We start from the raw sequence: 14,653 nt of genomic DNA, 5'->3' as shown, positions 1-14,653 counted from the left end.
ACAGGATATAAAACTTACTCGTAACTTGATTGTTCTATTAGTTAAATGTAAACAACAACACGTTCCTATAACAGCTGCTTACACCAGTTACATTTTAGGTTTCGGACCATATAAAGTGTACGTAAGTTGTTGATATAAGTAAATATTCAGCAATGTTTCGTTTTATATTAAAAGCAAATTTGTAAAGTTAGTTTGAGGTAAAAAGTAAGTGAGCGAAGTAAGTAAATGCCAACTGTCGCTAAAGACACATTTTTATATACTAAAAGTCAAACTTTCCTACTTATATTTTACCTGTTAATTCTAACAGACGGCCTACAAATATTTTCTTGAGTAACGCGTTGTACTTGAATTACCTAGTGTACGGGCCATTTATTTCACTCAAAACTAAGGTAAACAGCAATTAATCTCTCGCATGGAAATGCATAACAGTTATAAATAAAGAGAAATTTACAACTCTATTTTCAACAGTCCCGCCATGTTCAATGAAGCTATCAAGAATCCGGAATCGTGTCAGAGATACACAAAAGACATTATTGTTAATCTAGAGGAAAGTCAATGTGTAGTGGTAAGTGCATCGGATATCAAGCACAACGATTTCTGGTTCGATCTCTGTTTTAAAGAGAAAATATCAAGGACTGAATTGTCAACTCTCCCTTGACACCATTTGCGAGCATGGTCTTAAGAAATGATGGCAGTCGATCGGAAGGGACGAAATATGGCAAACCCGTGTTATGCATGTTAAGAAAGAATAGTTTAGACTACGTTTTCCCTTTTGTGGAAGGACACTTGTTATAACTGACGTTTTATCTTTATAATCTTTTAAAACATATGGTTCGTAGCAACTAATCATAATCTTAAACATATACACAATTTCATTATGTATTGCAGTATCTATTTGATAAACAGGAAGAATGAATATTTCAATGTGTTTAGTTCTCTGCATGTTGTTTGTGTCCGTTGGAGTTAAGACATATTATCAGTCTTAACATGTAGTTTCTATTGCTATTTGTAGAAGCGAGTTCATCATTGTTTTAAACCGGAAATATGTTGACATAGAAAATACAAATATCTTTTTGTCAATTGGGTGCTTTTGTGGAATTACCTTGATTGGTAAAGTCTGCACCCAACATTTGAAGTTATAATACCAGATTCCGTGCAGAAAGATAAGCCAAATGAGTTATGCAACCAAAATCCATAAAAAAACACCAAATAATTCAATACGAATATGTTTTAACTAGGATTTTTCTATATGTAACAGATTACGTAAAAATATCATGAATATGAACTTTGTATATATCGTTTCGTCCTACCACCTTTAATTTTAAATCTGTAATCTAAAACTTACATATTTTCACTTAAATTCAAAATTTATAGTACGTGGTTGTCATAAATTAGTCCGTTTGGCGCATGTCTTTGTTACAGTCAATCGTGTCTGTATTTCCGTTGTATTCCTCTTATAGTTGATGTATTTCCCTCTGTTTATGTGTGTACGTTTAACTCGGATAAGTTTACGCTTAATCAATAAATATGTTACTATTGAACAGCAGTATACTGATATTGCCTTTATTCATGCAAGCTTCAGTGAACAGCAATCGGGGTAAAGGAAAATACAATGAGACAGTAGAATAGGAAAACTACTTTTTTTCTGTCTATCAATCTGATAAATGACAATAGATTTCAAATCACTTTTTTTCCCTTAGGGTATAATTTTCAGAAAAGCAAACGGAAGAGTTGTTAGGTTTTAATAAATTATTGCCTTTTTTGACATCATTATTTAGTTTCTTTTATACGATCCCAAGGGTATTTTTTCTCAATTTTGTAATATTGCACATTCGAAATGTTTATTTCAAAGAAAATGTTATTATTATTAAAAATTCTGGAGGTTGGTTGCAACGTTTGCAAATGAGGCAGTAAATACACAACCATGTATACACAACACAATAGAAAAATACACGTTTGTTTTCAAACATACATTACTGTTGAATTATTAATATTCTAATGAGGAATAGCAGTTTATTGTTGTGTACTTTACCTAACGAAAACAGTAGAATACAGGAGTATTCAAGATCGATGAAAAATATATATTTCTTAGGAAACACTAATACAAACTTTGTGTTTCTCTTCCAGTGAACATGGGGAATGAAGAAATACAGAAAGACAATGGACATATTAAGAAGTAAGTTGGACTAATGCAAACATGCATGTGGCTTATTTGCTCCAGAAAAAAAAACACATATTTTTGTCTAGTCCGGCCGATTGGTGCAGATATAGAGCAGAATTGCTCACTTGATGAGGAAAGCATGAAACTTTGCAGAGTAGTTCTTGGTTATATACCCTTTGATTTCAGCTATGGACCCACTCTGAAAAATTCAATATGGCTGCCATTTTCAAGATGGCGGAAAAACGGTATAAATATCAAGATTGTCCAAAAGGTATTCTATATAATTTCGGAAGTTAAAGTAATGATTCTTCAAAAATGGACTTCATGTTCTTGAATTTGTTATCAAATAATTTTAAAATATAAAAAAAAATAATTTGGTTATTTCTGTAACACATACATTTGCAAATTTCGCTGCATATACAAAAACAAATATCGAAATTCAAAATGTTAATCAATATGTTACATGTTACTCTTTAAACGCTTTCAGTTTTAATAGTTGGAATAAAATAGGTTGAAATGAGTCGATTGAACGTTAATATAGGTCGGTTAAATGTGGTGGAATAGTAGGTAACTCATCTGAACTTTGAGGCAGTGCCGAGGGCACATTGTCTCGTGTCTCTTCAATGTCACGTCTTACGTCACTTATCGCGTTTTCATCTGCGGTACCTACTACATCGTCAAATTATTCTATGTAATCAATAGGTTTACCTTTCTTCAGGTGGAATAGGCAATTGTCATCATTTAAAATGGTTAAGGGGCAACTATTTGCTTTTCCAACTACGTGCGAAACCAATTGCATGGTCCTAAAATGCACTTCTGGTCAGCACTACTATTAGTTTTAATGGTAACAGTCATTTCTGAGTTTGGTGGAACTGTGATGGTTCGTTTTATGCAAACTTGCTGAGTTGAAATCTCGTTTCCACCGTTAACATATGCCGCATTTATCACTTAATTGTTGATGGTAATTGTGGGAGTACTCAGGTTTATCACTGCGCTCAGTGAGTCCAAAATATCTAGCCTAAGTATAACATCGTTTGTTAATGGCTCTTTGCACACATCCCATTGTCTGTTTACTCTATTAATGTCGAGAGTCGTTCTTTGTAATCTTCCCAATAACAAGCTGTTAACCAAAACCACGTAGCGTTACGTTCTCAAAATCTCCATTTTCTGCCGGAATTAATTTCTCATTTACTAATGTTATCATTGCAGCAGTGTCCAAAATCATGCTCATATTCTGGTCATGTATAGTACCTCGTACTGCTGAGCTCTTTCAAATGGTTCGTCTGATGACAATATCGGACGAGGCCGTGGGCCTCTGTTCGATTTTGTGATGAGGTGATGTTTCATGACCAATAGACTGTGGAATCGTATGTTGGCCTACTGGCCCGACCCTTTGCTGTTTAAAGACTCCATTGTTGGGGTTGCACTTTGATTTGCTTCGTATCCTTGTGAAGGTGATCGTTGTCTGAAATAACCGGGATTTCGGGAGTTTGCCCGTGGAGATGCTAACCGTTGTCTTTAGGGACTACTAGTATATGCTCTCTAGCTTAGTGGGGTTGTTGCTGATCGATAGGGATAAAGCTTGGGTGTATTTCTATCATGCGATCTACCGCGAATGTATTGCTCAGGAGATCTTCCACGTGTATATTGATCAGGTGATCTTCCATTGATCATGAACTGGTGATCTTCCATGACTATTTGATCAGAAGAACCGAGTTTATACTAATAAATCGGTCAATCCACGGTTATGCTGATTAGTTAAAAGCTTAACATCAGCTAGTTATGTGACAATTTGATTGAGGTTATGCCCCTCATTATCCCAAAGTCTGCTCATATTTCCTTTATCGGTCGGTGATACTGCGCCATCAGCAAAGTAGACTTGTCGATGGTTATAATTGGCACTTTTTTATCCATACATCGCCATCTGGTTTGCTATTGAGGTTTTTAGTTGATTTAACGCCTTGTTGGAATTTTCTGGGTTCCTCTTTATTACACGCCCTTGAAGAATCTTTGTCTTTACATTCTCGACGGAATGCTTCGGTTCCAATCTGGTTTGATCGTCTTTCTTGCTGAAGCGCTGCTCCAAATGAATGCTTTTTTTAAGGCCTTGGAATCATCATCTGTGCGAGCGTACTCAAAGTCAACATCGGCCTGCAATATGGGACCTACACACATTTTTCTGTTTCCCCATTGTCATCTACCGGAAGTTCGTTCAAATTGGTAAATGAACGCCTTACAAGTCATGGATCCTCTCCAATTGAGTTTTTTTTTTTTTGCATTTTTGGGAGCTGTGGGCTTCGTCTCCGGTCCCTTGCACCAAGATTTTCTTGCCATCAGGTATATTCTCTCTCCAATGAGGAGTCTGAGGAATAGGTGTTGCCACCCTCTTTTTTGTTTCCTCTGCCCTTTCCTAGATCGGTCAGTGGAGTCAGCTTGCTGTTATGGGAAGCCTGTCATAATTGGAGTGATAAATGTGGGATTTGCCATTGACTCGACGGGGATGATACTGTAAGTATACACTACATTCAGCATTGGAGAAACTTGATAGAATCCACTTGCAGCCAATTGTTTCTATAATTGAGTGCTGCTCGGAACCAAATATTATTGACTCATAGTAGATGGTAAGTGTTTATAAGAAGACACATAAGCCTGTTGCTGGTATCCTTGATAGGTACTAGAGGTTTTTAGTATGTTCGTAATTGGAGATTGTTGTTGAATAATTTGAACTGTCTCATACAGGGCCAAGGACCCTGGCATAGGACTTTTGACTTAAGGTGAAGACACCTTCAACAGAGTTGGCGCGGTTGCTGGTTCATGCGAACTATAATTGGGGAAAGACCCAATGCATGGGTTTTGTTGTGTACTTTTGGTAAACATGCGTTGTACTGGCTAAGGTCAAATTTTGGCTTAGATGATGTGTCCATTGCAGGAATTTTAACTTCTTTATTTGGATTGTCCACTAATTCATTTACAACAGATGCCAGTTGTTGGAAGGTACCCTGCTGTTCAAATGCACTTTTAAATTGAACTGTGTCTACTTCCTCAGTTGTTGTCAGCTTGTCCATTCGTCTCACCACAGCATTGAATATCTTATTGGTCTGACCATCAATTCCGCCAAGCAATTATTGTGGTCTATCCTGTCTTCATACTGCTGAAGTTGCTGAAATATTGCTCTCGTCTGTTCGTTATTAATATGCATTGCCTCTTTCTGTTCAGCTTGAAACGTAATGAGACCAACACATATTTTATCAATTCGTGATGATTTGCTCTGTTTTATATTGCGGTAATCTCAGCTGTTCTTAGGGCATTATATTTATTATCTGCTCAAATTCTTTGTGCAATTGTTTAATAGTCATGTCTGAGCTGTCCTCTGTTAAAGCGTCTTCAGCTGTGGGTTTCTCCATATCCCCAAGTGATTCAGTTTCTGCCATTTCAATGTTCTTGTCCTTGTTATCCTCAATTCATGCCATTTCACTGATATGTGTTTAAATGATTCTCAATTCACAGTTTAATATCTCAAATCACACCTTTAATGTGTGACCCAAGACAACAAATAGTGCAGCTTTTAATGAAAGCTACTACTGCAGTTTTTTATGAAGGCTACTACTGCAGTTTTTTATGAAAGCTACTACTTTGTGTATGAAATGACAAGCAAGGCAAAATCAAAAAGGACAGATACTAAATGACACTATACATCAATAAAGTGTTTATATTCATGCCAATTCTCAATAATGAATATTTGCTCCTTTTTAAGGCGGCCATTTTGAAAATAGCCACCATTTTGTATTTCAAAGATAGATCAAAACAAAATCTTGCTAAGTACACCAAGTCATTCAAATATGTTGATTTTTGTGCTTCCAGCACCAAATCCGCTGTGGTTTGTGTAATACTAGAAAATATTTTAGAACGTACGGCAGCCATCTTGAAATAAACCGCCATATTGAATTTTGAGGGTGGGTCCATAGCTAATATTGCTCAGTACACGAAAATGTACCATCATGCAAAAATTGGTGCTTTCCTCATTATTTGAGCAATTTTTTCACCGATCGGCCGGACTAGTCTGAAAATTTATGATAATGTTCGAACAGGTCCGTTTTGTTACAAATACTGTACAATTAGTTTAATGTAAGTGTTACAAATGATGTTAACAGACAGAAGGCGAAAGATACCAGCGGGACATTCAAACATTCATTAAAAATAGTATAAGTAAAAGTCCATTTAGATATTTACACCGTCCTCATAGAAAACCTACTGTTCAGTTCCATTAATGTGTTACAGGTATAACAATGTCCCCCACATCAGAGTTATAGAAAACAACCGATACAATATTTAGTGTTAAACGTATAGCTTTTATGATAATAATCGTGCATTCAGTGAGTTAATTTGCACTTAATCGTACACTATGAGACCTTATTATAATTGTTAAATGAATAAACTAAACCATTTGCTGTAATAAAGGATCTGTGTGTTAATAATTGTTTACCCTATTATCTTGTTTAGGCTTATAAAAAGAGCACCGACATGTGCATATAAGATTTGCAGAATTCGTCGATGCTGTAATGGGTATATCTGTATTAACGTATTCTGCAAGATGTGTGCAGGAAGAGATTGCAAATCTAAGACAGACTGTTGTAAAGGATATACCTGTTCTTACAAGAAATGTATTGAACGAAATAGAGGTGGATTCGCAGTCTGGAACGATGACGTCGAATAAATCACTAATTTACTTTTTTTTCCCTTACATAATATGATCTTATTGACATATAATTTCTTTTCTTAGAACAGTAGAGTGATCTAAACAATAATCGCTAGAAATAAGGGTGCACGTGCCGTTTTCAATGAAGTAAACAACGTCGTCATTTATAAAAAAGCGATAACAGAATATAACTGGTCACCTCAATTTGATTGTTTTTCTACTTTTTGCAGTACCGGCTCAAGCGAGAAAATCAATCTCGATGAGATGATCAACGATCATCTATAAGTACTCTCAATGCTTAATTAGTATAATAAAATTTGAAAACCGACTATCTGGATTGTATTGTTTAAGGTAAGCAGAAATAGACACAACTGTATCCCCGTCCAGAATAGAATGAAATAGAAAAAAATCCTTAATAAGTTCCCACTTTCAGATAAGTGTGTTCTATCGTCTTCAATGATTTTTAAAACACAATGTGTTAACCAACGATTTAATAAAATGGACGTCTATGCAGAGTGTTTGTATGTATCATGAAATATTAGTTTCGAATATTTCTTAGCCTCTAATCAAAATATGATGTCGTCTCCTGCGAAAAAAGAACGACAAAGCGCGTAACATCTTGTTTCTTTATAAATCTCATGGCATAAACAGACTGATTACAAAACTGGTTTTTGAAACTTAGTAACTGTTACTGAAAAAGGGAAAATAATTCGGAATTGAAACTAATGACTCCAAGGGGTGATGTAAATCAGATCAAGACAAAAACAGAATAAAAATATCTTTCAGAAAAGATCCAATCAAAGTGTGTTTAAAACATCTGCCTTCCATTCCTTTAATGGGATATTGGTAATTCTGTTGGAAGATAAAAAAAGTCACTGCACATTGTAAAGTATCAAATCATGTGTATTTTAAATCAAAGTCCAAGGTCCTGTCGGATATAAAATAAAGAGATAATATGTGAAGATTTTTAATTTTGTAAATTCGGTTTTGAAAGCCAATAAATATGTTTTTTAAGATGTTGGTATCTTCAGAAGATTTTAATATTAAAAAAGATATCTCTATTGGTTTACTAGACTATACAATTAAATAAAATTGAGAATGGAAATGGTGAATGTGTGAAGGAGACAACACCCGACCATAGAACAAACAACAGCCGAAGGTCACCAACAGGTCTTCAATGCAGTAAGAAATTACCGCACATGGAGGTGTCCTTCAGCTGGCCCCCAAACTAATATATATGCTAGTTCAGTGATAATGAACGCCATACTAAACTCCAAATTGTACACAAGAAACTAAAATTAAAATTAATACAAGACCAACAAGGCCATGAAACACAACACGGACCTGTTATGGCATATCGTCGCTGGGCTTCTAAAATGTTGTAAATTACAATTTTTTCAAGAACTTTTTTTCTCACAAACAGGCTTTGAAAATTTTGGCAAAATGCATGCTTCCAAAATGTCGTATGTGAACTTGAACATTTTTGTAAATAGCAGTGAAATAAAAACGTTGACATTTCTGGATTATCCAAGAACTTAAATTATTTTCACAGAAATAAAGAAATGTACAATTATTTTTTTCCCAAAGCCATTCTACAACGATTTTCAAGTTTTCATGTAACATTTTGGAAGCAAACTTTACAAACAACTGACATTGGCAATTTTGTAATATGTCTTATTTCATACATTTTGATTGGTCTATCTGTATGCTATTTTGTGATACATAAGATTTCCTCCCGCCCAGACCATTGGTGTCAAAAAGTATTTTTAGCCAAAAAAGTCATATACGACATTTTAGAAGCCAAGCCACGATATAGTTTATCAATCGAAAATATGGTCTTTTGGAATTATCACCAAGGAATGAACGATTCAATGTCCTGAACATGGAACAATATAATCTATATTTTAGCACCAATAAGACACGTTAGACAGACAAAGCAGGCAAATTGCCTTATGCAATGATCAACCTCAACTATAAGACTGAACTGCGGCAGAAAACAACGATATATATATATATATATATACATAAACTGACGATATGATTATACCTACCAAATTACTGACTAAGTTAACATTGTTACTTCTCAAAGTAATATACATTATCTTTTCAGTACTTAAAAAAGGTTTTCTAAAAGTAAAAACCTAAATCCGGGTAACAACATAAAACGGAGGGAAAACATCAACTGTAAGAGGAAAATAACGAAACAAAAGAAACACTTAACTACAACAAAAACAACAGCGAAGACACATGACATGCAGATTATCATTTTAGTGTTCCTTTATCTGGTATGCTTATTATACTTAATAATGAAGTATACATCAACAAATGATTTACTATTTATTGTTCCTTGTCATATCTATGACAGTCATAAAGTGTAAGCTACACTTGAAAGCTTGGCGTTCGTTTAAAATACATGTAGCAGAAACAGTTATATCTTTATAACAGTTGATAATGGTTAAAGTGATATTCTGAACCTATCATTTCTACATTTTTTTTTTCTATTTTAATGGAAATCATAGGTAATTGCACAAACAATGACTGCTCAAAATTGTGAATTATCATGTGACATGTCCTTATCATTGTTAAATGTACCATGAATCAAATTATACGGTCTATTACGGATATACATCTAAGTTCACATGTCAATGTGTTACTTTATGATAATGGTTTCATATTTGTCATTACAAGATACTTAGTATACACATGTGCGTATGTTATTATAGAATTAAATCAAGCAACACTTATATCTATTAAAGTATCGATAGAAACAATATCTTACAATGTAGATGTTGAGAATATGTTTATGCACACATAAATTGGAAAAAAAGTCAAAAAATGTATTTTATATAAAACAAAAAAAGACAATTTTTCAATGAATTATATAAAATACATAAAAGGTTAATACTTAAATCATGATGGTAGTTAAGGTGATCTGCGATAATTACTGTACCACCATAGAAAAATTAAATGTGATATACTACATGTAATTAATTTAAAATATATACGCACATTAACATGTTAACAGCCAATATCTAAAACCATTAATATATTAACGAATGTAGTTAACGTTTTTTTTTTTAACTAAATACACCAGATATCAATGGGATATTTAAACTCATCAGTCGAAAAATGACTTACAACGGGGCAATGAATGTATCGTGTGTTAAATAGATATAAAAGATTACTAATGTTCAATAAACTTAAAGCAGGGTTATATATGCATGTAGTATATATTATATATGGGTAACTAAGGTTTAAGAAACGTCATATATTGTGATTGGCCCAGATCTGGTTTTACTGTATAAACTGTGTACGGGTAATATCAATTTATGTATCCTGTAAATTCATAAAAAACAACATGTGATACTTATTATTAGTATGATGGCATTGTATTGACTTAATTAAACACATGATCGTCTTTACGTCGATACGTAACGATGTAGATTCTCGAAACGTGAGTGATAAGCGATACGTACCTTATCATTCCATCTTCTTCCAATTATATAATATAAATATTTATGTTAGACTATTTAATATACGCAGTTAAAAAACAAAAGAAATAACAGAAAAGAAATGTATCAAAAGGAAAACTAGAAGTTCTCAATTGTGTTCATCCGTAACTATCAGTACAACGACCGAGCAGGAGCATAGTTTAACCTAATTTGACCACAAACATGTACAATTGTATAAAAGCTGCGAACAAAATTATCTTTTGAAGGAATTACACAGTCAAAGTAGCTTTGACTTACGTAAGTTAATTGTTTTAACATAAAGTTTTGAAATTAAGTACAGGATTAGTTTTATTAGACAAGAACGTAACTTAAGTAGAGTTTACGTGTTTTTAATAAAACTATTACAAGTGTCCAGCATGCATCATTATATCAACACTTGATACGAATCTAAAAAAAAAAAGTATTATAAGTCATCGTAAGTGTTCAATAATTTAACTTAGTTAACTATTCAATTATCGTAATACTGGTCGACATGTTGTGAATGTCATGCATGTGTCATTATGACAATTTACATACATAAAATATACACTAAAGTACGGATTTTTATACATATAGCTATACATCACAATGGGTTATGCTTTGAGTGAATGAAATAATTTAAATTGAAAGTAGAAAACTATAATTAGATTTAAAATCACATACATTGTTGTAGTACCAAGCGGAGTTTACACCAGAAGAATGAAGATCTCTATATGTTCAGTCCTCTTAGTGGTGTTTGTGTCCATTGGAGGTAGGAAAATTATATATCGAGTCTTAACATGAAGATTTATCTCATTTTTTTTACATTTATTAATTTAGTTCATTTTGTAGCCGGACAAACCGTAAGATTCAAATAACATCACTTTAAAACAAAAACTGGAATACCCAAGAAGCGTTATGTAAAATAACAATAAATCGGAACTGGAAGGACAATTTTAAACGGAAAGTCTTTAAAAAAATGGACAAATTAAAACCTTAAGCACATTTAAAACATGTGGAGCAGGATCTGCTTACCCTTCCGGAGCACCTGAGATCACCCCTAGTTTTTGGTGGGGTTCGTGTTGTTTATTCTTTAGTTTTCTATGTTGTGTCATGTGTACTATTGTTTTTCTGTTTGTCTTTTTCATTTTTAGCCATGGCGTTGTCAGTTTGTTTTAGATTTATGAGTTTGACTGTCCCTTTGGTATCTTTCGTCCCTCTTTTAACAAATGGAAAACAACTGTAATATTCCTGACATCGAACAAGCATTTCATCATGTAGAAAATGGTGGGTTAAACCTGATTGTATAGCTAGTTTATCCTTTAATTTGAACGACAGTCGGTAAAAATAACATGATTTTGACAACAATGTTGTATCGAAATGTAACAGAAAGGACATTACAAGGATAAAAACCCAATAAAAAACAAAATAATTCAATTTTGAAAAATAGTAATTTAAACTGACAGTTACGCAGTTAACTAATTGATATGGTGTTTATCATTTTGTCTTATTACCTTTTAGACAGATTTCAGTTAATATAGTTGTCTTGAATATATCTGCTTATTTTAATAGACTGTATTGTTTAAATCAGCTACATCTAATATGGGTCGAAAGATGGTGTGATGAAATTAGATGAAATTAGAAAATAGAATGGGAACTTTTACTATCATGTCTGTTGATTACAATCAGATTGTTTGGCTTATTTAACTTAAGGTTTATAATTTACCAATAGCTCACAGTTTATTTGTAAACTTTTCAATTGTTAAGAAATTGGGGCGAAACAATTTTTTCTTCAATTTCCAACACAATAATTTTTTTCTGTAATATCGGATATCCACATGTGTAACAGGAAAAACAAGATGAAACATATGGTATTTTTATTAGAAACTAACGTAAACGTTACTTTCAGCCAACAAGGCAAATGACGAAATGGTTAAAGACAGCATGCATATACATACGTTAGTTGTATTAAACACCAGAGTATAATGCCAAATGAACGATTGACTCACGAGTTCTTCGCTATTGTTAATACTTATTGCCTTTCTTTGATATTGTACAGTCATTATCCATTATATGAGTTTGCAAAAACAAACATATTAATAAAACATCGATTAGATCCCAAACCTGCCTTACAAATCATCATTGATCAATCTAATCCTTATATCAATTGTTTAATGCTAATGTAACCTGTTACAAATGTTCTCAAGGAAAAATTATTTTAAAATTCTCTGAAGACACATGCTAACTTCACTTCTACTTCTGCATGCAAACAGTACATACTGTAATTCCGTTAATCTATCATCATAACTATTGACTCATTATTATTCGTTGCACAACAATTTCGATTTTCGTGGATTTGGTTGGACTTTAGCAGCCTTTGGCCTAACCATGAAATAAAATATTCCAAAAATGCATTTTTTTTGCAATCATCCACAAAAAAAAAAATATATCGTCAGTAATATGACTACAAATAACGACTAAATCTTGCTTAAACGACAATGTATAATGATCTTTTAGATAATATATAAATGAAATCATACAATTCGATATTGACTTTGATGATTTTGTAATTGCGTTCATTTAACAAAACAACAAAGGATTTCTTTAATCTTTTTTAACTTTTAAGTACTACAACAAGTAATGATGTATTTCAGAATTGAATGCTTCTTTTTGTAACTTCATGTGGGTGTAAAAGCGTTGACCGAAGTACATTTTGTGTGAAGCGCAAACTATTTAATTCATCTGTGCACTTTATTGTGGGGCCACGTGTTATCATTGATGAAAAGTTTAATTGGGTATTGCAATTGCTTCAGGAATAACACGTGATGTACAGTTAGCCAATCAGAACATAAATATTCTAATGGAACATACATCTAATGTAATTATAAATAACTGAGTAGATCAGAATTCAGAGGTTTAAACTAGATAGGTTCTCATTGAACACAGATAAAATACCGAAGTATGGATGGTATACTTCTGGTAGATATGCACGTACAGTTTCGGACAAACGTAGGGATAGGTGCTTATTGTTAATTGCATTGCACTATGTTAAGCATTTTACATGTAGCAGTGGTTGACGTATAATAAACAAAAATTTGTATTGCAATAAAAGTTGCAGTAGTGTTCATTCTTCAGGTGAAACTTACTTACCAAATACTCAGATATTCACCAAATATAACATACAGGATCTACTGTTATACACCTTTTATCAAATATGTATTGTTTTGTTTTAGGCTGGTAAAAAGAGCTCATGCATGTCAATATGCATTTGCTCATATCTTGCCTGTTGTTATGGATATAGCTGCATTGCTGGATTCTGCAAAACTTGTACTGGAAGAAATTGCACATATAATAATGACTGCTGTGACAACTACACCTGCTCCTACAAGAAATGCATCAAAAAGAGAACGGGAGGAGGAGGTCTACCACCAAAATCCAATACACATCATCACTAGTGAAATGATATAGATATTATTTATATGATCTTATAATCATACCAAAAGTTTGAAGAATCTAACAAAATATTTGTCTTCAGTTTTTTATCCACCTAAATATTTGTCCACTATGAACTATATATTAGCACTGTTCTTGCAAATACACTCATCATAGATACCAGGACTAACATTTTACATTTACGCCAGACGCGCGTTTCGTCTACAAAAGATTCACCAGTGACGCTCGAATCAACAAGTGTTTAAAAGGCCAAATAAATTACGAAGTTGAAGAGCATTGTGTTCACAATATATTCTATATTGTTAAGAAGCTGTACAAACATCTATTAACATCTTAAATAGTCTTCGGACGTTCGTTCTGAATTCGTATGAAATAATAAGTCAAACACTGAATTCGGTAGTACGGTACATGTTGCCAACAAAGGCTCCGATATGAAAATTCTAACAATTCAAACTAATACACGAATGGACTGATTTATCAGATTTACGAAAAACAATGTAAATTTAATAGTACAAATTGGTCTTCAGTTCATTTTGCAGTTGTAGGTTCTAGAATTAAAAGCTGTGTATCTTTCCTTTGTCACTCTGTAGAACGTTTTGTATTTGTCTTCAACATGTTCAAGCAAACATGTCTCTTTTGGTCGTTTGAATATTGATGCGTCTCAGTATTTAGATGCATCCTGCTTTTTAACTGTGATCATTCCTGCTGGAAGTTGTTGCCGGTTTTGCAATTCTTACGATTGAGGGTTTCTTTTTACACTTGCACTTATATTAAACTTCATCGGTATGTTATCTAGAGAGTGCAACCTATATATTGTATGTACGATCATCTACAAAAAACTGTTTTAGCTGCGTATTTGTTAATTCACTGCGA

At 33.2% G+C, this 14,653-nt stretch overlaps 1 protein-coding gene across 1 annotated transcript; it reads left to right on the top strand.

Annotated features, from left to right (window-relative positions):
- The first annotated feature begins 911 nt into the window (after positions 1 to 911).
- Positions 912 to 6,875, top strand: LOC143081819 (uncharacterized). Its single transcript, XM_076257505.1, has 4 exons — positions 912 to 962; position 1,701; positions 2,128 to 2,176; positions 6,662 to 6,875. Exons 1-4 carry the CDS (start codon positions 912 to 914, stop codon positions 6,873 to 6,875), a joined length of 315 nt encoding a protein of 104 aa, XP_076113620.1.
- The last annotated feature ends 7,778 nt before the right edge of the window (positions 6,876 to 14,653 follow it).

The sequence above is a fragment of the Mytilus galloprovincialis genome, chromosome 7, assembly GCF_965363235.1.
Source record: "Mytilus galloprovincialis chromosome 7, xbMytGall1.hap1.1, whole genome shotgun sequence".
Lineage (NCBI taxonomy): Eukaryota > Metazoa > Mollusca > Bivalvia > Mytilida > Mytilidae > Mytilus > Mytilus galloprovincialis.
This window is presented reverse-complemented; position numbering and strand designations above follow the sequence as displayed.

Bases quoted from the DNA above. Each gene is read 5' to 3' on its own strand.
- LOC143081819 (XM_076257505.1), top strand. From the start codon at position 912: ATGAATATTTCAATGTGTTTAGTTCTCTGCATGTTGTTTGTGTCCGTT. The intron at 2,177-6,661 runs GTAAGTTGGACT...TATCTTGTTTAG, and splicing joins GACAATGGACATATTAAGAA to GCTTATAAAAAGAGCACCGA.